This window comes from Colobus angolensis, unplaced genomic scaffold (assembly GCF_000951035.1).
Source record: "Colobus angolensis palliatus isolate OR3802 unplaced genomic scaffold, Cang.pa_1.0 Scaffold142, whole genome shotgun sequence".
Taxonomy (NCBI): Eukaryota; Metazoa; Chordata; class Mammalia; order Primates; family Cercopithecidae; genus Colobus; species Colobus angolensis.
In genome coordinates, this window is record NW_012114511.1 from 5508107 (window position 1) to 5533861 (window position 25755).

The following is a 25755-nucleotide window of genomic DNA, read 5'->3' on the forward strand; positions in this document are numbered from 1 at the left end:
TTGTTTCTTGGCAAATCCAGCCATATAGAGTTAACTGCTGTATGTATAAGACACCACCTGTAGGAGCGGGAAGGTATCAGTGCTTCTCATATTGTAAAGCATTGGCCTAGGAAGGCAAACAGTTGTCTTTTTGAAGGATTTTTTTTCTGCTGGTTCTTTGGGTTTTGATTTGATATTTTTATGCTCCCTGGTTGAGTGTGTTGTCTTCGTTACTGAGATCTACTGTATGTGTTGAATAACAAGCTATTTTCATTGTACTGTGCATTTTCCCATTAAATTGTTTGCTTTTAATATTCATACAATGTTAAATATGAGGTGACCGTACAGTAGTTAGGAGTTTCTTTACTTACAAAATCACTGGAAATGATTAAATTGCTTTTCCCCCTCCCTAGAGGTGCATTTTTCTTATTTCCATATAGTAAAGTTGAGCTTTTACAGTGCATAATGTGACATTTGGAATGCTTATCAACTGCATGTAAACATTAATAACCTGCACTTTTTTGTCTTAAGGTTTGTTGAGCTGTTTTGTTCACTGTACTTTAACTGTGATATGGAAAAGACTGCATTCTCTGTGCTGTTACTAATTAGGAAAGAGAATTGCTTTGATTTTGTCTCTTGTTTACTATAGCTTCTTAAAGTTAAGCCTTGTACTACAGGTTGTTGGAGTACTCCTAGATCACTGTTTCATAGTAGCCAGCAATAAGTAGTGCAAGTCAACAAAAACACAGCAAACTTAGGCAAAGTGTCCTTTCTTTGAGATGCGAGTTCTTTCATGAGGTTTTCTTTAGGGCCAGAGTTACCTAAAGTGAAGCCTTTCTTACCTATAGACTTCAGATTCTGCTTGGAATCCCACCGGCTCAAGAAGCACATGTATTGTGCAGTTGTCTTTACACTAAAACAGTTGAATACAATCTTACTACGATTTTGAAACCAGTGTCTGATTTATGGTCAGTGGGTTTAAAAAGAAATCCACATGCAGATCTTTTAAGACTTAAAAAGTGATCGTAGAAAAGACTAAGTGACTGTAAAGATGCTCTTTTTTTAAGCATCTCACTTTACCTCCCCAAGCACCCTCCCAAACCTTGTCTTCCCTCTCCTGTTTCATCCTCTCCCTACCCTACCCTCCCAGGTGCTCGGTACTTTACCAAGGTTCTATATATCAGTGTTTTATGTTAGAATTTTTCCTTGTTTTTATTTTACTAGTTGGTAAACCCTGTTTGTGCTGAAACAAATAAGGAAGTGGTATATTTGACCATATGTGTTATTCATAGAAGACAGTATGATCAAATGTGCCAAAAACAAGCAAACAAAACTTAATTCCTGAGAAGTATGCCTTATTTTTATTGATCTGCTTTGTCTTACAGTTAAGGTCCAAGAGCTTGGTTAAACTGTATTATTTGCCTAAGTATAAAAGAAAACTTGAACTGCATTGCAATATTGACGTTCTTTAAAATGAGAGACACTGTCAAGTAATTTAATCCAGAGATCAGCCACCAGATTTGAAATGCTCATGTATGTGTGTGTGTTTGAAGTTGTTTTTTTCTTTTAAATCACCAATTTTTTTAAGCTACTTTTTATTTGTGCCTCCTATTTATCATGCTGATGTTCGAAGCAGCAGTCATCCAGCCACAGAGGGAGCTAAAGTTAACTAACCAGAACTGTAGAAATCATTATACATGCCTTTGACAACAAAGGAAGTTCATAAGAAAAGCCATGTCGGCTTTTCCTCTACTAGATACAGATTGGAGGTAGATGAATATTTGCCAAATGGAAAAAAAGACAATGCTAGTCAGGAAAGACAGACTGTTTTCCAGCTTCTCAAAAAGCCATGGAGAGTAGAAACCAAAACCAACAGGGAAATAAAAAACCTTGAAAGTCTCACTTTCTAGTTGTCCCATGCAGGGGTTGAAATTTGATTCAAAGCGGAAAGTATATTATGTTTTTTTAGGCCTTCACATCTAGAGATGGATAACTTCCAATATGATTTTTCAGGTAATAGAGAAAGCTGCTAGTAATTTTAACCCCTGCCTAAAGGAGACAGATAATTTCATTTGGGAGCAAATACTTATTGCCTTGAAAAGTAGCACTGTAATAGCCTATGATAATTAGTTGTAGAATAACCTTTATCCCTTTCAAACTATGCAAATTATTAAATAAGTGTAAATTAGGATTCAATTAAAGATAGTTGGTTATATTGCAATCAGATGGCATTCACAAACTTAACTGGAGCATATACAAATAAAATCTATAAGTCTAAGTTTTGTATGCTAACAGAAAGATATAATTTAGCTACCTATTCTAAAAATGGTGAATATTATTAATATTGTATAATAGAACTGGGAAGACTGCCTCCTTTTTTGAAGAGAGATTAAGGATTTTTATAATTGTTTTTCATCAAATTTTAATATTTTTGTCAAATTTTTAGGTATTTAATTTGTAAAACAGTTTGCTTTGTACTGGCATACAGAAAATAGGGTATTGATTTTAAACTTTTTGAAGCCAAGTGATCAAGTACATTTGTAATAAAAGTCAATGGATCTATATCAGTTGTACTCACTGTTTTCATTTCTTATTAATATAGGGATGCTGTACTTTTTCTTCAGGAAAACTGAATTAAATTTGGGTGGAAGGGAGGGGAAAAGATAAATCCGTTGATAATGAGAATCTGGGTGGGTATCATGGCCCAAGCACTTTATATCATTTTTTAAGTCAGTTAAGATTTGATATATTTTAAAAGATACTGTGTCAACTTTTTTCTTCCTATTTTCTTATGTAACTTGATGTTTGGGGGGATTATCTCATTCATTTTTGTTTGTGTGCTTTTAACATTTTGTGTTTTGGCCCTGTTGAAACTTTCTAAACACATTTTTCTTTTATGACATTTTGGGTTATCTGCTATCCCTGTGACCCTACCGTACGGGCATGATTATTTTTATCTTCCACACATGGTTCACCTTCTTGTCTACAATATTCCCGTTCATTTTTTCAGGTTATATATACACACACATTTCCAAATAATTTTAGAATGGGGCTATCTGAAATTGATGCTCTAGTAGCTTTCATAGCTCCACAATTCATTTTATTTTACATGTGAACATAATTTTAAGATTTTCTTCACCATAAAAAGTGAGATACCAAGTCTGATGACTTTTTTCCCTTTTTAAAATCTTTTGAGTATCAGAATGAGATCTTGCTGTCTACGTAAAAGGATACTAAAACAAGAGTATCTATAGCAACTTAAGTTTGGAATAGTTGGTGATAACTCTGAGTGTAACGTTTATAGTTTATTATCCCTAAATTTGAATATCTTCATAATTTGGAGAGATACATACACACATATATATGTATATATGCATTGTGTGTGTGCATATGTATATAGATACATCTCCTTGAGAGTGAAGTAAGTAGAGAGAATTTATTGGAATTGCTTACATAAATAAATTCACCAAAGTTATTTGTGTAGATTTGTTAAAGGGTGTCAATTTTTAAATCACAGTATTTCTGTTTTCTTCATTGCATATTAACCAAGTTTTGGCCATTCATAAGTATGCTATAAAACTAAAGTGATCACTGCTATTCACGAATTAATTATTTTAAAGTCTTCTTTACAGAATTAGTGATATATTTTTTAAGAAAAGCTGATTTTAATATTAATATTAGGAAGTTAATTGATCCTAAAACAAAACCTAAATTTAAGGCATAGGCCATTTGACACGTTCTTTTTGGACAGAAATTTGATTATTACAGGCTAAGTGAAAATAAGCCAGAATTAGCATGAGTCAGGTAGAATTTCATGATACAAGAACAACCAGATGAAAAAAGAAATAGATTGGTTTCAAGCCAGTGAATATGCTAAGCTAACTACCAAGTTTTGGTGTTGAATGGTCCAGGCAATTTATGTCTTTAGGAAAGCCGAGTGTGGCAAAGGTCACTTGTTAACATTTTTCTGAACAAGAATGTCATAACTACTCATTCATTTTTATTTTGTCCCCATGTTTGGTATTTGTTTTGTTTTGTATTTTTCCTTCTGATGTCCTTTGCTTTTGTGGAAAATTGTCCTGTTGATAGGCAGAAACATGGTGGTGATCCTCTATGTAAAATAAAGTTGCTTCTTACACATCAGAAGTATTTCACTCATTTTGGAATCACAAGATTTTCATGTTTTCATAAGTACACAGATTGTTTTGATAATTATTAGCAATTAGCTTATTTTGTAACATTAGATGGAAAAAATTTTTTGGCTAAAGAGTTTAATTTTCTTGATTTTGGTTCCACTTTAATAATTCAAGAGGCCTGCAAGTTCAAGGACAAAGTCCTTATATTCTAGAATTGTGAAAAACATGGAAATACTCTCATTAGTGTGTGTTTTGGTCTAAGGTAGATTAACACAGAAGGATCCTAGGAGGATTTAAGAAAATATGTCCTTATCGTGAAGTGGCAGTTAAAGTTATGGGACAGGTGAATTACCTATTCGTCTTGACTAGCTCAAACAATGGTGGCCATCAGCTAATGACTTATCAGACACATGTTGAGTTTGGGTCAAACTCTCATTCAGCTGGAGCAGATTGGCAATTTTCAATGCAAGTAGTTGTTGGTGGCACTTGACCTACCTCCTTACCATGTACATCTGGCATCTTCTCTCTCCTATCCTCCTTTTTCTTTGTTTCTCTCTCCTTTTTTATTCTTGCTGTAGGCCTGCCAGTGGCACTCAGGCTTACTTCTTCAGAGAGAAGTAAAGAAATTTCTGACTCCTGCCTTAGAACTTAGCTAACTGATGATCCAGAACAATTTCAGTATTATGAGGTAACTGGGCAGTTTTTTTCCGATTGCTGTTTTCCCCATGGTCTTAAGCTGGCAGTTTGAAGGTATCTAAATTAATGTTAAGAAACTTGTGAACTGAAGAGAGTAAGAAGTATGTGTATTTTAGGTAAGTTACTGGGAACTGAGACTTACTGGTTTGGAAATTGGAGAGTAGGACGAGGAGAGCTGTTTAATGTGTTAGGGGATGGGGGTTTGAGAGGTATATAGGGAATGGTTTGGAAGTAAAGTGGGAGGAATTTTTGCTAGAGGTAGGAAGAGGTATTATGATGGAATCTGAATGAGAGTTATTTGCTAAGGAAATGAAGTTGATCTTCACTAAGGAAGTTTCAATAAAGCCAGAGAAAATGGGTCCCTCATTGATTATGAGAGAATTGTTAGTTACTATAGCTAGAGTTATGATAATGATGATGCATTATACAAGTCTGTTTTCATGTATAGGATGTCTGCTTTTCTGGGACAAATTAAGTAGCACAATTGTGGAATGACAGCTTTTCTGGTCAAGGCAAGTGGGTGCTGGGGAGTTATTATTTTGAGGAAAAGAAAATAAAATTTCAAGCTTTTCACAGTTACTCTTTTTAAACTATCAGAAATATTTATCACACATACTATCTGTTTTCTTGGGCTCTTGTTACAGTGTAGTTTATCTTTACTTTTCAAATGGTCCTTAGATCAAATTATTTGATTTTGTACTCCACAAAGACACATATTATTCCTTGCTTTTATAGAACTTTGAGACTTTGGCCCACACAAATTTCTTAGAAGAAGACAACCAGGTAAAAACACTAACTTGCAATTTTAGGTATCTTTTTTATTTCTTTCACATTTGCAACCATAGCAACCATTTAACCCTGTGGACCTTACGAGGTCCTCAATAATACTGTATTTCTAAAATTAGACAACAGAGCCCCCAAACTCATGTTTCGGTTTCCCCACTTTCTCTCTTACTTTAAAATTGTATTTTCCCAAGAGTTCAGTGGTGGCAAATGTTAATTAAATAAGTTAGTACATTTTGGAGGTTCTTATGTCCTTTGTAGGGAAGCTGATAGTGTTTAGATTTCTTTTCCCATTATTCCAGTAGTGTTTTAAATTATTTAAGATAAAGAATTACTATAATGTTTGTTTTTAAGTTACATAATTCAAGTACGTTTGGATTAACTCTTCGTTGTCGAATTTAGTATGGATTTATTCCTGGTGATTTGGACAGATTACTTTGAAGTTTCATTTTACTCACATCTCTGTATGTTAGTGATAAAAATCTCTTTTAAAAATAGCAAAAAAGTGGTTCTGATTTTGTACTTTGAAGGTAATTTTTCTTTTTTACAAATGTCAAGTTCATTAACAATAGCAGGATTATTTTTACTATAGCTTATTTTGTAGAGTTGGCACTTCAGTATAATTTTCACATTTTATTGTGTCAGATTTTAAATTATAATAGTTATATACTATAACTCATTAAGTCAATGCAGAGCCTTCTTAAATAGCCCCTCCCTTAGAAATTTATTTAAAAAGAAGAGAATCCCCAAACCTGTGTCAAGAACTAGTGATTTAAATGACTGTGAGACAAGTCTTTGAAAGGCTTCCTTAAGTCTAGTCAGTGGAGATAAATGATAGCCCATTTCCATGCTGCATATAGTTGTTAGGGTTTATGAAGTTGTCAGTGTGTAGAAGTGCAAAAGCAGGAAAGACTAAAGTTGCCTGTAAAATTTCTAGTTTTCATTATTTGCACTATTTATCTTTGCACTTGATTTTTTGAAAGTTAAGGGTAGTCACTTTCACTTTTGTTTCTAGTCTTTTCTAATTTCTTGCAGAAGTATGTTTTCAATATCCCACCCAAAGCAAAAATCATATGCAATTAAATATGCTTTATAAGGCCAAGAAAATATTTCTTAGTGTTAGCTGTATAAAACAAAAATTTGTTTTGATAAAATTTTTAATATGGGCCTTTATTTGCCAATAAAATCCTTTGTAAATGTGAGCTTTATTAAACTGTTTAAATAGACAAGGTTAAAACTTAGGATAGGAAATATATATGTGTGTATATGAAATGATGTCTTTGAGTTTTAACTTCTAGCCTGAGATGGCCTGGATTTGGTGTGTTAGTTTGTTTCACTGAAGTCAGTGAGGTATGAGTCTAGCTGGGTACATGCTTAAAAAGCTGGAAGTGAAGTGGGTGGCAAGTGGCAGCTCCCTCTTTCATGTAGTTTTCCATAATGTTCATATAGTTTCCTCATGGTCTAAGTGTTATAACTGGTTTTGAAGTTGTTATATTGAATATTCCTTTTTGGAATTCAGGGTTGAATCACTTTGAGGGGGAAGGGAAGCAAGGACAAGAGACTTTATTTTAACCAGATGCGGTCTACGATCTCAAAGATGTGCTCTAGAAAGAAAATAACAAAAAGTGTACCTGTGAACGCATTTTTTGTCTTGGTGATATTATGCAACACAGTGTTCAGAATTGCAAAAAAAATTTTTAATTGATAGTTATATCAATGGAACAGAGATACGTGTTTTTGGCTAAAATTATTTTTTGAAAGTTATTTGGTTATTTCATTTTATATTCCCTTTCTCATACCTTTGTACGCACCTCATACTTAAAACCAAGTGAGAGGCCTCTTTTCAGATCTGGTTTATTTTTGGAATGCCTGAGTGTGTTTCCGGATGGGGGGTGGTGGTGGTGTTTTACTTTTTGACATGCTCTTAGCATGTTTTGCTAGTCATTCTGGATCTTATGTTTGCAAATTCTGTTGAACAGTGATGTATTTGAAATGAGAAAGTCCTCTATAACATAGTGTGAATGTTTGTGGCCAATTCAGTTGTGGAACCTTATGGCTTTGTTTTTACTTTGGATAGAAGTTTAACTTCCATCGTTCAGATTTTAGGTTTATCTAGTGAAATTGTGCCAGGTAGTTGTCTAAATATGGACCAATTTTGGCAAATGAAGGTTAATAAGTGTATATTTGATTCTAGATAATCCTTTACTCAAAATCGTAAGTTAAAGATTCACATCATTAAGAGTTATCTAACTTTTATGTTGTCAAATCTTTAAATGTGGATGATATTCAGCATTCTATGTATGAATTTCCTTTAGGAAAAGAGAAACATTCAGTCTCCGAACCTTTTCTTGGAGACGAAATTTACCACATATCAAAAATGAAAAAAATTTAGAAAGTGATTTGATTGTTTTTTAATGGAGTTTAACCAGCTTAATTAATGATTTTTCCCAGTTTGAAGCACTTATTTTCCCAATGTGAATAAAGGGAAAAGATCAGCAATTTGTCCCTGGCCTTTTTCGAGGCCATTTTTAGTTTTCTGCTCCCATTTCCCAGTCCTGGTATAAAATGAATTACGGGTATCCCTCTAAGTCCCTATAACCCTTTTTGGGGGTCACAGATACCTTTGATCATCTGATGAAAGTGTGATGGATCCTCTACCCAGGAAAAAAAAAAATGCACATACCTGAATAATTTTGCATACAACCTCAGGGGCATCACACATCTTCTGAAACCCAAGTTAAAGATCTCCGCTCTAAGTAAATTATACAGAATTTTAGTGTAAATCGTTGATAAAATTAGGAGCCAACTATTGGCTTAAAACCTTTCATATTGGAATTATTGTTAGATGGTGGCCCCTACTAGCAGAATGTGACATTGCAACCAGCTTCGTTAGACATTATAACATCCAGAGAGAAGGGAAAAAGAAGCAAAGTTCTGAAAGCTATTTTTAAGGAGTCAGGGCATCTCTAGACATGGGAGCCATTCCTGGTTCAAGGCAGGGGTCAGGGTGCCTGACAATTTCTAGCAGGGTAGAAAGATAAACCACAATGCTCAGGATGCCAAGGGGTTAGCCATTATCTTAACCCCTTCCTCACCAAAAGATTTTAGTTTTGTCTGTTGGGAAACAAGATGTCACTAGGGAAAAAAAGATTTGCCTTACAACTTTGCTGGAACACATCAGTTTGGTGATGTTGGGACACTAGTGTTATTTTTGAGAAGGCGCATAAAACCAAAGTAAATTATTCTCTATGTAGAACATTTATTTACTAGTAACATTTGTTTGGGTGTATTCGCTTTGACAATTTTTACCAGTAAATATTGGTTTTATTTAAAACTGGGAATCCAGTTGATACATAGGATAGTTGATGTATCTGTTCTTTCCCCCATGTAAAGAACAGTTAAAAGATTTATGCATACTTTTTACTTTTCTCTCTTAATGCCAGGGGGTGGGGAGGGTGGGTGGGGGAAAGATCTTTGAGTCTACAACTGACAAAATGTCTTCTTCAAATTAAAAAAATTGAGAAGCAGCACTTTAAGTCTAACTCTACACCATTTTATTGCATGTATTAGTTTTAATAATGATTTTTGGTGCATGCCTTTGGGCTTATTCAAAAGTGTACAATAGGAAAGTATATTTCCTTTCTTAGAAAGGAGATGTTTTCTACTTTGCAACATGTGATTACAAAAATCTTCCTCTGTGGGAAGATTAACCATGTATTGAACTACTGAAAAGTATATATTTTTAGATATACAGAAGGAATCTACATGGAGCAGCATTCAGACCTATATAGAAGTCATAGCATTCTGTATAGGACCAAAAAGGAAATAACATTAAACACTTAAACAGACTTTGTTGGGTAGAAATACCTTTAGATCTTGCATTTACTTCCAAAAAGAAAAAATGCCACAGAAGTTTGCTGAAAACTTTTGTCATTTGAATTTTCTCTGTCAGTGTATTTAGCCCAAATACAACAGCTTTGGGTTAGCGCACACATAAGAATCAAAAAAACAAAGCTAACTAAATAAATCAGTCTGGTTTGCCAATCCAGCTTGACTGAAATAAGTAAACTAATCACTTGCAACATGAAAAACTGTCCAACTCCTCTAAGGTTCTGACAAAATAACCTTGGCTGATGTGGGAAGACTCCCACTTCAATTTCTGACCTGACAGTGAAGATTCATGCTTGACATGATTTCATACTTGACAGTGTCTGTTTAAGGAGCTATGGTACAGTTTGCTAATTCAATCCCAGATACCTGTTGATTACCTGTGAGATCTAGAGTCCAAAGTAGCCAGCAGCCATATCCCTGAGTGCTCTGTGCCCATCAGATATCTTAGAGTAAGCAGGGTTGGGACAGGTCACAGCTTGGATGATTGACCTCAGGTGCAGTAGACAGCCCCAGATTCAAGAATTGTATCTGCTTTCTTGGCAGTCGTCATAGAACTAATGTCCCATAGTGTGTTACTTACTGTAGATGCTCTCTTTTAGAGGAGGCCCAGAGCACACATCCTAATCGCTAGTGGTACTCAGAGAGGGGGTGCTAACTCTGATGCCCTGGCCAAATTCCAGTTTAGGGATGTGGGTCTTCTTCTTGTCATTCTAATTGGAAATGTGCATCACTTCCCATTTTTCTTATTGATCTCAGTGCAAACTACACTAGTCTCTTTCTTTGCCCTGGTCCCAAGTCTCTGAGATGCTGGTGTGTATTATATGGGCTAAGTTCATGCGTTATCCTAAGGCACAAGAGTTGAGGAATGGGTGAGTTTGGTGTCAGAGTGCCTTGTGGTTGGAGGGTGGACTCTTGTGATGCTTTGGGGATGAAATTGGCCCTCTTTTAGCATAAGTCGGGGAGTGTGCACTGGCTGGAGGCTTCCAGAGGCTTCCAGCCATGAGGTGTGAGCTGAAACCAATTTTTCCTCTTTCCTTATAGCATGTTGAGAAAATCTGTTGGGTTTTCAGCAGTCAGGGAAGGCCGGAGTTCTGCTTTAATCTGGGTAACTGAGGCTAATGTGAGCAAGACTTTGGTTAATTAACTGGGTTCTCAGATGCCACAGACTCCGTGAGAAGTCACCATTATTTTCAATGGTTGTGATAGAATTTCCCCCTAGTAGCCATTATTTTAAGATTATATTGCAGAGTTGCTTTATTTTGAGCTTTTCGTGTATACACAATCCCAAACTGGAAGAAATTTTAAAAAAAGGAATCCTGCTGTGAAAGGTATATATTACTCTAGATTTTTCTTACTGTAAATATTGTAAGATTGTAATACTGTCAATATTTTATTAACCAACAAATGTTAATCTATGTGAAATCAGACTTATTTTAAATGTGCTTCTTATTTACTGTGTGTGGTCCCTGTTGCTGACAGTATTAAGTTATATTCTGATGTAAGATTAACTTTATTAAAGAATGTAAACATTAATGTTTCCTTATGGGAAAACAAATAAAGTATAAAGAAGACAATTCTTTTCATTGAAATATACTGTGTATTTACACTTGCTAGACCCAGCACCACTTATAAATTTAGTACACTGTTCAGAATTTTAGTTAACACAGCTGACATGGTTGTGCTCTGTTTGAAAGTCTAAGAATAGGTATTGTTGGAATATACAGTTTGTATTTGTCTGCTGTGAATCATAATCTTGAAATTTCTAATCAAGTTTGTAAAATTTTTATAGTGAAACATTTTAATGACAATTTAAAAATTTATCTTCTCTAAAGAATGATCAAAACAATATCCTTTCAGAAATAGAATTGTTCTTTAATATCTTTCCAAAATGACTTTGGTTAAATGGACCAGATGTATATTAGTTAAAATTTAGGACTAAGTTGTTGATATTCTTTGAGTTTACAAGTTAATCCTTATTGGAGATGTGCCAATATACAGTTAGAATATCATTAATTTGCACTGTTTGGGGACCCCATTTAAGAATGCTGAATTTTGCCAACTAAGAAGTAAGCAAATGCAATTTAAAAAGTAAATTTGAGCATTCTGTATTAAATATGTGCAGTTATTATCACATGAAGAAACGCAGTGTGTCGGGCTGTAATATTACCATATTTGCTGTCATGTTCTCCCATCTAAGTGCTGGGAACTCACCATGTGGAAACCAAGCAAACGTGTTGTGCATCAGCCGGCTTGAGTTTGTTCAATATCAAAGCTGAAAACTAGCGAGGTCTGCTGTACTGCTTATTGAAGTATTGTGATTATTTTAGGCATTGATTCTTACAAAATATATACTGTAACAGTATACTTTGTACAGATTTAAATTTTATTTGAAAAAATGAAATAAAGTAGGCAAAAAATAAAGATGTTTATTTTTCATGTGACTGTATAATCAGATCAGTCTTTTGTTTCAGTGCTTTTTGGGGGAAGGGGTCTGGTTGCGATCTTGGATTTTTTTTTTTTTTTTTGATAGGTGGAAACCGTTTTTAGGACTCAGTAGCAGGTATACTTGCCTGTTACTTATGATCATTAATCGACTACAAGCATTAAAAGTGCTCTCATACTAGAGAACTCTATCTTCTGTTTTATTTTACGATAGGTTTGCTTATTTTAAAAAATGTTACGTGAATGGCCTCCCTATCCTGGCATATTGGGTCATTTAAAAAATTCTCTGGTGGTATGACAGTTAACCTAGCCATCATGTTGAAGAGAAGGAAAGCCTTTTCCCATAGATCATGCTCCATTCTCATGGAAGGTTTTTTGTTTCCTGTCAGTTACAATTAAAAAAATTTATCATGGATACCTACTACTTATACATACTTATTGGGTACATGTAACATTTTGAAACAAGCGTACAATGTAACGATTAAATCAGGATGATTGGGGTATCCATCATCTGAAGTATGTATCATTTCTTTGTGTTAGGAACATTCTAATTCCACTCTTAGTTATTTGAAATATCTAATAAATTATTTTTAATAGTTGCCCTATTATGCTGTTGAACACTTAGAAAATAGAGGTTGCGGTTTAAAATCTCTTTCAAAACTGTTTTTCTAGTGAGTGGAATGGCAGACAGTGAATGAAGCTACCAATAAAAACAAGACACAGGAGCCATCCCTCAGGATAGTTTCAATGGGGCCTTCTAGAAGAGTAGATTATCTGACCACAAGAACCACCCATTTTGACCTCTAACTTAAAAACCAACAAAGGCCTCAGAAGCCTCAGGTATATATTTTCCTCAACCTTTTTAAGTAGAGTTTGAAGTTTTATTTGTAGCTTTCTCCTTTTATTTTATCTTTTTTTATGTTTTCACTTACCTTCAAGCTGGATATGAGGAATGCTTGGAGCAAGTAGTTCTCCAAGATAACCTGGCAAAAATCACACTATGAAAAATCTCTCAATGTTACTTAAGTATATATGACAGCAGTTATATTCTAACACTTGATGCATGTCCGTAGGCTATCTCAAGTCCACATTATTACAGTTCTAGGCTTCTCGGGGGGAATCCCAAGAGAGTTCATTATGAGTATTGTTTTGTTGTTTTCTTGCTAAAAAGGCCCTCCTTGGCTGGGCATGGTGGCTGACACCTGTAATATCAGCACTTTGGGAGGCCTAGGTGGGTGGATCACTGGAGGTCAGGAGTTCAAGACCAGCTTGGCCAACATGGTGAAACCCCGTCTCTACTGAAAAATACAAAAATTAGCTGGACGGTAGTGCACACCTGTAGTCCCAGCTACTTGGGAGACTGAGGCATGAGAATTGCTTGAACCTGGGAGTTAGACATTGCAGTGAGCCAAGATTGTGCCACTGCACTCCAGCCTGGGTGACAGAGCGAGACTCTGTCTCAAAAAAGAAAAAAGTAAATAAAAGGTCCCTACTTTGGAGTGAACAGAAGGATGAACTAGCTTCCACATCTGACAACCACCAACTTCAATAAAAATAATGGAGAAACTTTGCTTTATGAAAACTGAAAGCTGAGGGTGCCACTGTTTTAGAGAGGTAGGTGGGATGCCTAAGAAACTTCAGTTTCCCTAAGTTCTACGGTGCCTCTGATTTGGGGGATGCACACAGAAGACAGGTGGCTACTTCCTGAAGAAGAGACCAGATTCTGCTCTCTTCTCTGCAGAGATCAGATAAATCTTTGGGTCCCTGTCCGAGAGAAGGACTCAAGCACAGGAGGTTATGGTGGCAATTCCAGCCATGATTTACTCCCAGCAAGTATAAGGGAGTGAAAAGTCAGGAGTCAGGCCCTTCATCTTTTAAAGACTCCAGATAGGACCATGATTAAATATGCCCAGTGGTCAGTTGGACAGCAAGAGGCCCCAAGGTGTGAGGTCCTACTGAAGGGCTACAGGAGGAGCATCCCAGACAGCCAGGTCGGAACTACAAGGCAATGCTGGTAGGACCATGGGGAGCCCCTCAAGAAAGGAACCCAGCATGCTTAAACAGAACTATTTGTCATTTTTCTTCAGTCTTTCTTTTCTAAGATGTAATTGGTGGTCTCTTCCTACCTCCACCTCCAATGGATGTTAACTTTCATTTAACCATGTGGTATATCATTTATTTCGGTATTTTGCATGGCTTTTAGAAATTTCTTTGTTCCTAGTCTCAAGAACAATTTCTTTCTAAGCAGTCAGGACTGTTTTATCTTGGGTACTGAGTTCTGGAAGAGGTCCTGTTCTTTCAGTACCAGAGAAAAGAGAGTTCTCTTTTTCGGTGTTTGCCTGCTAGGTCACCTGAGGGCCAGCACACACCTCCACTGTTCTCACTTCAGCACCCCCACCCCACCTTCTAGAACTTCAGGAGGAGGAGCCGCAGTTTTTCCCCTGAAATTGGGGATTCTACCTAAATATTGCAAATCTTCAGAGTGTTTCCAATGACATCAATACAATTTTCCTACCAATATTGATTTTCATTCACTTCGATTTCCTCACATCAGGCTATTTGGCACTTAGGTTGGCAGTGAGAAAATGTCACAAAACAGACTCACTGAATATTGCAAGGCTTAAAAGAATAGGATATCACTGCCTTACAGCCAGTAGGGTTGTCTAATTAACCCCACCATCAAAGGCATCCTGGCTCTCCCTGTGCTCATCTCACACCTCAGACCTCTGTCAGCCTTCTGTGGAGACTAGCAGCCTTCTGTGTAACTGTAACATAGCTCCACTTTCTGTTTCTGGCAGTGTCACTTAGGGTGGGTCTGTATTGCCACCATCCCAAATTTCTTCTTGTTCACCACACTTTATTTTTTAAACATTGAGTGCTTAAAATATTCAAGGCACCAAGCTAAGCATTTTACCTGGGTTATTTTACTTCATTCTTACTATAACTCTATGAAATAGGCACTGTTATTACCCTCAATTTATAGATGAGGATACTAAGGTACAGGACGATTAAATGACATGCCTAGAACTCCACGGTCAGGATTCAAGTCCAAGTAGGATGATGGCAAAGCACAGCCACAGTCTCAATCACTCTAATATGTTGCCTTCTCTATGAAGTTGCCTCCTCATCCCTTAATTTGTAGGGTCTCCCTGACTTTGACTTTGCCTCCCCTAAGGATGTATGTAGCTGAATGTCAAAGCCAATGTTACCGGGAGCAAAGGAGGATTCTTCTGCATAGCTCAAAAGCCACACTTCCTGTTTCAGAGGTTGATTCATGAATGAATCCACATTTTCATTTCCCCCTCACCTTTCATGGGGAAATAACTTACTCAGAGCAGGTCTGAAGGAAGCTGGCAGATGGCCCTACCAGGCCGCTCTCCACTGCTCTTGCTTAAAGTAAGCACAGCCCTGAGTACTATTCCTGCCTCTTCCTGCCTTTACTACAATGACCTGATCAAAGGGTTCTGTGAATGAGGCTCTTGAATTCTGTCTAGTTGAGTTGTTGATTTCCTTCCTCTACCCAGATTCTATCCCGCAGCAGACACCGTTTCTTCCTTAGAGCAGACCTCCTATCTGAGCCCATGTGGCTTCAGACACAAGTTCAACAACAAGTATCAGGAGATGGTCTCTAGGAGAGGATCTGGGTCTGCCCAGATTCTCAAAACCTCACTGTTCACCAACAATTGGTGCAGCAATTGGATCAGCCAGAGAAAGCCATGTCGTTTTCAGCTCAGTTTTGCTTGGGCTTTTAAGTTTCTGGAGGCATCTTCCTGCACCCTATAAAATGCTGTTTCCCAGATGTTTCCTGACCTCAGGGAGAGGTCCAGAGTCTGTAATTCTCCAGGGGCTTCTTCCAAAAATAAAATCTCAAGTTCCTTGGGACTTAGGGGTGGTTTCAAGGACTATGGCATCTGTTGGAACTCCTGTCTGAAATGGAAAGATCATAATTTGAACTTGAACTCTTCATGGTTTTTGGTATCCTCTAAAGCAGTGGTTCCCAAAGCATAGCCCCTGGGCCAAGCATCCCCTTACATTCTTGGGTCCCACTCCAAACCTACTGACTTAGAACCTCTAGGGCTGGGCCCCAGCATCCATATTGTAACAAGCCCTCTAGGTGATCTGAAGCACACTGAAGTGTGAGCACCATTGCTCTCTAAAGCAAAGGTTCTTTATTTCTTTTGGAGTCTTAGGCTTGAGAATCTGATGAAAGCTTGAGGCTCCCTCAACTGCACCACAGAACCCCAAAGGTCCAAGTTAAGAATCCTTGCTCTGGAACTTAGAGCTTGTCTATCTGTCTCTAGCTTCCACCTGCTCTAGCACCACTACAAGGAGGGGTGGCCATATACTCCCTGTTTCTCTTTTCATCTGTGCACTGTTGGATGTCACTGATGGTGTGCATTCCCTGCACCAGACAGCACAGGGATAAGGGCTTGCTACTCCCTATATTTGCTGCAAATGTAGCCCATGTACTCCAAACAAAAACCAAATGCTCAGGCATGGGGTGCCAGGTTAGGAGTCCGGGACCACATAGAAAAGTGATTCCTCTTGTAGCTAGGAGCTGTGTGTTGGAGCACAACTGCTAAAACTGCTGAACTTCCTGTGACAGTCCTGGCTGGGGTATGTTCACGACAGCCAGAGCTTTGTCATCGGCAAGTTTTGGTCTCCAAGAGAACTCCCAAGACAAGGCCCAGATTTTTATTTTCTAGATAAAAGCATCTCAACTTGTACCTTCTTAAGCTGTTTTCGCCCAAGTAGCCAGTTATTTGGCTCTGAGGGCAGTGCTCCGCTTTTTCTCCACGGTCATTCTTGGGCCATGACTTGAAGTGGTACTCAGAGCAACTTCATTGGGAAAAGTCCCTTCTCTCAATTCAGGGACTCATAAGAAGGAGTTGACTCTGAAAAGAGTGCCTAAAGCTGCAGAGCTTGGCTGTCCTCTGGCTGTTAGAATGCTTCCTTGTTCTGAGAGGTAGCCCAGGGAAGAAAGGCCTGTGTCTGCACTCTCACTTATACATCTGAAACAAAAGCTTAATCCCCTCACAAAACTCATCCTCTCCCCATCTTAGTCCTTCCCGTTGCAGTAAACGGCACCACCATATACACATCACTCAAACAAAAAAACAAAGAGCTGGTCCCACATTCTAGTTTCTTTCACCCCTCATATTCAAACTATATCCTGTGTCTGGCCACACCACTGTCACTCTAGCTCAAGTGATTCTCAGACTTTATCCTGCATCACCTAAAGGGATCATTAAAAGACATACCACTGGGCCCATCCCAAGTTGCTGATTCAAAGGGCTGGGGTAGGAGCCTGAGAATTTGTATTTCTAACAAGTTCGCAGGCGATGCTGATGCTATTGATCTAGGAACAACACCTTGGAAACTGCTGCCCTAGTCTATCATATCCAGAGTGTCCATATGTCCCACTTTGCCAGAGACCATCTGGTCATGCCTGTTGTCCCTGCTTAATTATTGGTAGCACCCCTGTTTACCTGCACAAGTATCTTGGTCTGGATGACAAATGATGTGGACACCGATTTTCTCACCTAACAGCCTCCTCACTGGTCCCCCTACTACCATGATTGCCCTATGTAATCCATTCACACAGCAGCTTGAGTGATCTTAAAAGTGCTAGTTGGGGCCAGGCGCGGTGGCTCACGCCTGTAATCCCAGCACTTTGGGAGGCAGAGGCGGGCAGATCACAAGGTCAGGAGATCGAGACCATCCTGGCTAAAGTGAGGCAGAGGCGGGCAGATCACAAGGTCAGGAGATCGAGACCATCCTGGCTAAAACGGTGAAACCCCGTCTTTACTAAAAATACAAAAAAATTAGGTGGGCGTGGTGGCAGGCACCTGTGGTCCCAGCTACTCGGGAGGCTGAGTCAGGAGAATGGCGTGAACCCGGGAGGTGGAGCTTGCAGTGAGCCAAGACTGTGCCACTGCACTCCAGCCTGGGTAACAGAGCGAGACTCCGTCTCAAAAAAAAAAAAAGTGCTAATTGAGGGATGCCACTCCCTGCTTCCCATTACACTTAGAATAAAAGTCTAACTCTCTACTGTGGTTACAAGGCCTCTATGATCTGACCCTACTTAACCCTCCAGCTTTCGCTCCTTCCTCTCACCTACTTGTTCATTTCTCTCAAGCAATAGTGGTTGCCTTTCTGTTTTTTTTTTTTTTTTTTTTTTTTTTTTTTTTATTATACTTTAAGTTCTAGGGTACATGTGCATAACGTGCAGGTTTGTTACATATGTATACTTGTGCCATGTTGGTGTGATGCACCCATCAACTCGTCAGCACCCATCAATTCATCATTTATATCAGGTATAACTCCCCAATGCAATCCCTCCCCCCTCCCTCCTTTCTGTTTTTTAAATGCACAGAGCCCACTGCCACCTAAGGGCCTTTGGTGTTGCTTTTCTTTCTTCCTTGAATGCACTTCCCCCAGATCTTCAGATGACTTGCCCTTTTTTATAATCAAGCCTCAGGTCTCCTGTTCTCTCTTCAAAGAGGCTTCCCCTGACAACCAAACTGAAATGGTCCCTTCCAATCACTCTCCCTTACCACTCTGTTTCAGTTTTCTTCCTAGTGTTTATCACTGTCCAGATGGTCTTCCTCATGTATTTTTTTTTCTGTTGATGGTCTCACACTGAGGGCAGGATTCACCATGGCATCCCCAATGCCCAGATGAGTCTGGCACATAGCAGATATTCTGCAAATATCTGATGACAAATTGATTGGACTCCAGTGAGTCCAGACCATTTTTGGGAGTCACCTGTGCCTCTGGGTCTGACTTCCTCATCCATTTTGAAGGTGGGTACTGTCGTTACTGCTTTATGTCTCCTCTGTCCTACAGGTGGTATAGAACAGAGATCCTGAAGATGAGATGATCTTCTCACCTGCAGTCAACCTCATTAGCTTCCTGCATCTCCCACCTCTGTGTAGGCCCAGCATCTCCTCTCCCTTTTTCAACTCAGATGAGGCTCTGGGACAAGGACAGGCAACCCTGGACTCAGCAGATAGCTTAATGCCCACTCTGCCCCCAACTGCCTCCCAAAACATAGTTGAGGCTCTAGCCATTCAGCATGTACTTGGGGCCCCCTTGGCCACTGGGCATACAATGGGCAACATCCTTCTGTGCCTTTCACTTGGTGAGCTGGGCACTCACTCTCCCTGGAATCCACTAACTGAGGAGAATGAGAAGACTAGCTATTTGAGACGTGATGTGCCCTGTTTCCAAATGCTGAGGGGTAGGAGGTGTCTAGAGAATCCTGGCCCCCATAGGGCACCAGCACTACTGGTGACACTTTACCAAATTTGGGCTACTCTACTCTTTCTCAGCACTCCACACGCACACACCAAATACTTAAAATGGGAGTGATGACAACTAATCCCCCACCAACAACGTTCCAGTGGTAAAACAGAAATGAATCTTTCTCCTTGACTCTAAACCTGAAGGGAAATAAGGTTCCTGGGCTGAGCTGAGTTTAAAATAAATTTAGGCTTCTAGATAAATTTAGGGCCATAGAGTATGGACTCAAATAGCAAAGTCAGACAGAGATAGGAGATAGAGTTTGAGGATTTCCAGCCAACTCTCCATAAAGTGAGGCCCTTTTGAGAACCAGGCTGCCACATGGTGGGTAGAGGATGGGGAGGCGGAAGCAAGAACTAGAGCTCTCACTCTGGAGATTATCACTCTGGACGATTTCCTAGGCCTTTGTCTGAGTATTGGTCTTTTGGGAATGAGCATGAGAGTGGAGGTTAAAAGTATTGGTTTGAAATCAGGCCTAAATGCAAATTCAGGCTCACTGTCTCACTAGTTCTATGGCCTTAAGCAACTCTACTAAGCCTCTCCTAGTCTTATTTCTTGATCTTGTAAATGAGATAACAAGAGTGCTTACTTCATTTGATTTTGGGGAAGATGAAATAATTTATGCCAAGAGCTTATAGCATAGTGCTTGGCACAGAGTACTGTTCAATACTGATGTTTAATCAGTGATGGTGATATCATTATTATTTTTGGAAAAAAGGGAAACAAATATGGAACTTAAATAGTTCATCAGGGCATGGCCGCTAGCAACCTCTACATTCCAGGTAGAGGGGCAGTGAAAAAGAGCAGGTGGAGGTCAGGAGTTCGAGACCAGCCTGGCCAATATGGTGATACCCTGTCTCTACTAAAAATACAAAAACTAAGCCAGATGTGGCGGTGTACACCTGTAGTCCCAGCTACTCGGGAGGCTGAGACAGGAGAATTGCATGAACCTGGGAGGAGGAGATTCCAGTGAGCCCAGATGATGCCACTGCACTGCAGCTTGGGCGACAGAGTGAGACTCCATCTCAAAAAAAAAAAAAAAAAAAAAAGCATGTGCCTCTCTAGAATGATCAGCTTGTTTGCATTTAGCTAACGGAGGACCCATCTGACTCTTCATTTCAGCTTTGGCCCACCAGCCCAAGAAGAGCCCAGTCTATGGCTCTCTTCACAGATGTAGTTGTATATTGCACCAGATTTATTTTTGGCTTGTCACTTTGTGTCTGTGTTCCAGGCCATGGATGTCTGAGATTTTCTGGTGGGGGTGGAGAGTTCTCCTTTGAAAAACAAAATGTGGTCTCAGTCTAGGGGCTTTGCTTCCTTCTGGCTTCAGGCAACAGCAGAGACCCAGCCATCTGCCAGTGGCATGGGATGACTAGAGTTCAATGCTGAATATTCACTCACCTGTTGAACATCTAAGATGTCAGTTAATCAGCCCTGGGAAACAGCTCTTGAGTAAGAAAAGGAGTGATTTGTCTTCAGCAGGAATTCTTAAGCTGGGGCTTTTGGGGGTCTAAAGCTCCTGAAATTTTACAGATTATATCTGTATGTGCAATGTACATTTTTCTGACAAGGGGATGCATAGTTTTTATCAAAACTCTCAAGGGGAGCCACAGCCCAAATAGCTTCAGAATCACTGGTCCTGATCTGAGAGTAGAGACAGCACCTTCCTCCATGGGGTCTCTAAAAGACTGCACCCTTCAACCTGGCTGATCATCAGGACTGGTAGTGAAAAAGGGCCTGGAAGCGGTGTTGCTTAGGCATTGAGAGGGAAGACAGCTTCTCTCCTTATCGGACCTGTGTTGGCTGATTGGAGCCTCCTATATCCATCTGGGTAGTTGGGGTTTTTGAGCTCACTAAAATATCCCGTTTTCCCTGAAATTTGGTTGCATGTTAAAAGGTATTTAAACTGACATATTTTGTGCCAAATGAGCGGACTGGTCTGGTCTCATCTCAGCGATGGGGGCAAGGCTGATTGACTTCACTAGGTGTGTGTTGCTGGTAGTAATGATAGGAGGCACAGAGGTTGTTTTATGTTGCCCTCACTTGAATGCTTGGTATGTAGTTTGGTACTCAGCCATTGTTTGTGCATTTATATAATTGTTTCCTTTTAGAGACATTGAATCTAAGCTCCACAGTTCATTTTTAAAAAAATTTCTCAGGGGTCAATGGTTTCTCTTTACCCCTGTGGCATCCTTTCCTGAGGGGTAAGGTACCTTGATCTTATCCTCAGCTGTGCTTATTTATTCCTTAATCCTCACTCTCCAAATCCTGAACCATATCTCTGAAAGTCAAATTGGGGCCTGTGAGATTGTTTGATGCTTCTTGGGATGTGATTCCATCACTGAGACTATACTTCAATTCTGGCCAGTCCTGATACTGTCTCCTGCTTCTCTCAATATCCACCATTCTTTGTTACATACCCTTGCTCATATTAGAAAATGGCATTGACATCCCTTGCTGCAAATTTTTCCCTTTCTCTCAACCCCAGGTCCACGTGCTCAATGCAGTTTACCAAATGGCGTCAGAATGCCACAGAGGTTTCATAAGAATTGAATGTGGCTGCCATCCTACCTGAATCAGGCAAACACCCTCTGAGATCAGTCAGCTCACAAGTGGGAAGTATGAGCTGAGAGTAGCTGAGTGCAGTAATTCCCTGGCTTCTCTAGGAAACAGCCTGATCCCCATAGGGTAAGCTGGCTGGTAAAGCCTCCATGGGACAACAGTTTCACTTTGCTTCGGGGGCCTTGTATCAGTGTGTTCTCCAGACATGAAACAGTCATGTCAGTCTGGGCGCAGTGGTTCACACCTGTAATTCCAGCACTTTGGGAGGCTGAGGTGGGTGGATTATGAGGTCAGGAGTTCAAGACCAGCCTGGCCAATATGGTGAAACCCCATCTCTACTAAAAATACAAAAAAATTAGCCAGGAGTGGTGGTGGGTGCCTGTAATCCCGGTTACTCGGGAGGCTGAGGCAGAGAATTGCTTGAACCTGGGAGGTGGAGGTTTCAGTGAGCCGAGATTGCACCACTGTGCTCCAGCCTGGGTGACAGAGCAAGACTCCATCTAAAAAGAAAAAAAAGAAACAGAGTCATGTCTCCAAGACATAAGCCTCTGACTTGGAGCTATCAGACCATGCAAGCCCACCCAAGAACATGTGCATATCTATCGTCACTGCCCCTGGGGGTCTCGGCAGAGGCCGTTATTCCAAGATAGCCCTTATCGCCACAGAGCTCAGGGAGTCTCATGGAGATTATTAAAGCCCACACAGGGTGACATTTTCCCCATATGCTCTCCCCAAAAGCTGCCTACTCAGGGAAAACGAAGTCTTAGGAGCAGTTGCCTATACCACATCCACTCAGAAAGATGGGCCCAAGGACTGGAGACTATGATTTCTGACAGAGGCAGCCCTTCCTCCTGCTTCTACCCCGAGGCCAGCAAAATTGCTTCTACTCCTTCCATCTCGCTTACTGTCTCCTGCACCCTGCTCCACTTATCCACTCATTTTGAGCTGGCTCTTGATAACTATGACTTATCTCTTGATTGTAGGACTCTGTGGATGATGGACAATGGGGAATGGCCACCCTCTGGCATTCATTTGCTTCCTCTCAAACCGTGACTTCTTTTGAGGGAATTGTGAGGGAGCAGATAGGCCTCCAAGGCCATGTCTTCTCACAGCCTGCTCCCTAGCAGAATGGGCCACCCCTCAGTCTAGGCCAGCTCATTCTTTTAACCTTATTAATGGTGCCTTGGGTTATACAGAGGCTTTTTATTTCGGTGTAACTGAATGTATTACTCCTTTACTTTATGGCTTTGTATTTTATGGTTCGTAAAGAAGGCTCCCCTATCTCCAGATAATAAACATATTCTCCTATATTTTCTTATACTTATTTTATAGTTGTGTTTCTGTGTTAGTCTTTTAACCCATCTGGAATTTATTTTCATAAATGGTATGAGTTAGGGATTTTTTTTTTTTTTTCAGAGAGTCACATGCTGTCCAGATTCTATAGGCCATCCTTTTCCCCTGTGTCTTGAAATACTACTCTTCTCATAATCAAAACTCCTATACATACATGAGGCTGTTTCTGGATTTTCTGTTGCATTGAACTTTTATACATTCTTCTACCAACCATGCTATTTTAATTGATGTAGCTTTTAGGTATAGTTTGATACAGTATATTTTTCTCCTTTGTTTTTTTCCTCCCAAAATCATTTTGCTATTCTCACATGTTTTTTCCTTCCAGATGTACTTTCCAATCAGCTTGTTAAGTTTCATTTAACAAGTCCTATTAGGACTGCAGTTGAGATTTTATTAATTACATAGGAAAGTTGGGGGAAAGTTGATGTCTTCACAATATTGAGTCTTCTCATCCCGAAAGAGAATGTCTCGGCTATGTTCTTAAAGGACCCCAGGGAAGATATTCTCTTTTCCTGACTCCTACAGTCCCTCAGTTTCCCTTGGCTGGTTCCCTGAGCCACCAGACCCTTGTATTGTAATGTCCTGTGATCCTAGCTTACTCATTCTCTCCTCCCATCTAGAAATGGATTAAACAGCTGAGCATTTGCTTTTGCTCAGGAATTTTGAGCTTTATCTTTCCAAGACCTAAAAGAACTCCTGGGGGATTGTCCCATCTCTTTTCTCCCCTGCCTTCACATCCCATTCTCAGGATCTCCTTTCTCCTCTTGTTCCCCCAGGAATTCTAATATTTCTATTCTATAACTGGACAGCCTAATGTTTCCTTTTATCTAGACTCCCCTGATAACCTGGTTGACCTAAAACGAAACCCCTCATGCTGACCTTCTCTCTCCCTCACATTGTTTTATGTAATTTCTAAGCTTTGTCCATACCCTGGGAGAAGAGTTGAGAGTTCACAGGGTATTTGGGAGGAAGAGGAATGGCAGTGTTGGTGATTCTGTACCATCTGCCCACCTTAACGGCAAGCGCTTATCACCCCAGATTTGCCAACAGGCTGAACTCCACAGAGCATCTAGGAATTTCTAGCCATTTTTGTTCCCTGATTTCTGTCATGTGTACCTGCCTCAAAAGGCAGGCTTCTAGGTTAGGCTGACTGCCAAAAGCCTAGGGGTGAAGCAAGAAGGCCCTAGCCTCTTCACTCAAATCCCTTTCAGGGACAGCAGTATCCATTGTGTTATTGCCAGTGTGAAAAGGGTCAGAACTAAAGTTGTGTGGCTCTCAGACCAGGTGAAGCAGCAGCCAGAAAGTAGGAAACAGGAGCCCAACAAAGGGTTGAAGTTCTCCCAAAGGGCTGAATGTGCTTTAAGGCCAGGTACAATAGCAAAGCAAAGACACAGAAATTTTGCCCAAAGCCTTTTGCATATACACCTCAGTACCCAGAAAGGCCACAGAGTCCCTACACCCAGACACACTTTGCTCAGCCATGTTCCTCTCTCATTTCTGCATCTACTTGGCTCTCTATGCATCACCTCCTCCCGCTTCCAGGCTCCTCTGAGGCCAGGTCAGCACAATTTACCATTAAAATATTCTGCCTAGCCTTGACTCTTCTTCATCTGCTGCTTATCCAGGGGATAAGATATCAGGGTAAAGACTGCGGAATTTGATACAATGATTGAAAAGTTATTCTAACATAAGACTATCACAGAAAATAATTTATAGACATTTGTGTTTCAAAAGACAGAATGAGCCACTCCCCAGCAGAGCGACCAATTTCCAGAGACAGAAAATCTGCCACAGTGGCTGAAAAGTTCTAGTAACACAGAGCTGCAGCATCTGATTCCTCAAGATCTCTCTTCTAAACACAACGTGCTGCAAAGAATTTTCCCCAGTCCCCAACCCACCCCCCAAGTTGCTTAAGACCTAGCCAGCCACCCAGTTTTACATGTCTAAATCTGAAATCAAAGTCCCAGGCAGGGAGAGGGATTGTCACAAGTAATTGCAACATCCCACAAGAATTTGTTTGGGAGTTAAAGGGAGCCAAACCTGGGCCTTCTCCAAAGCCTGCAAGTCTGAGCTTTTTGAGAACTGCATTTGATCTGTTCCAATGTGTTGAATGTAAATGTTTGTCTTGTGCCTGTGTGCCAGCTCTTAGGAACTCTGCAGGACTCCTACTGGCCCACGGTGGTGACAGGTGCATCTTCCCATGGGAGAGGACGTAGTGGGGAACTGCCTACCATGAGCTACAGGCCCCCAGAATTGGCCCTTACCCTAAGCTATGCTCCAAACATTAGCCCAGGGGAGGAGGAGGGATGGGGACTCCGAGAGGCATGGGATCCCAGGTGGCTGCAGGGAGGGACATGGATGGGAAGGGAAGGGACACGGGCATCCTGCTGTACCCTGTGTCCTTTCTCAGCAACTCAAACATTCTCACTCTCCCCTTGCCTTCACCTTTACCTTACTTATTTTATTTTTACATGTTACCTTCATAGACATTATTTTAAGATGGTGTTCTCTCTTTTTACATACAGAAAAAGGCTACTTTCAAAGTGACAGCTTAGGGCTTAATCACAGTAGCTACTCCAGGTATGTCTCAAGATAGTCCAGCATTACT

The 25755-nt window shown here is 40.0% G+C and overlaps 2 protein-coding genes across 2 annotated transcripts in view; both read left to right on the forward strand.

Moving 5' to 3' along the window:
- Positions 1–2543, forward strand: part of PURA (purine-rich element binding protein A) — a 5037-nt gene extending 2494 nt beyond the window's left edge. Inside the window, exon 1 of the mRNA XM_011935339.1 lies at positions 1–2543. This exon is cut by the window's left edge and continues 2494 nt beyond it. The gene's annotated coding sequence lies outside the window, so the exon portion shown is untranslated.
- A 6160-nt stretch (positions 2544–8703) lies between these two features.
- Positions 8704–11930, forward strand: IGIP (IgA-inducing protein). Its single transcript, XM_011935340.1, has one exon. The coding sequence runs from the start codon at positions 11600–11602 to the stop codon at positions 11759–11761; it is 162 nt and encodes a 53-aa protein (XP_011790730.1). The 5' UTR covers positions 8704–11599; the 3' UTR covers positions 11762–11930.
- The last annotated feature ends 13825 nt before the right edge of the window (positions 11931–25755 follow it).

Coding starts and splice junctions, on each gene's coding strand:
- IGIP (XM_011935340.1), top strand. CDS start 11,600: ATGTGCAGTTATTATCACATGAAGAAACGCAGTGTGTCGGGCTGTAAT.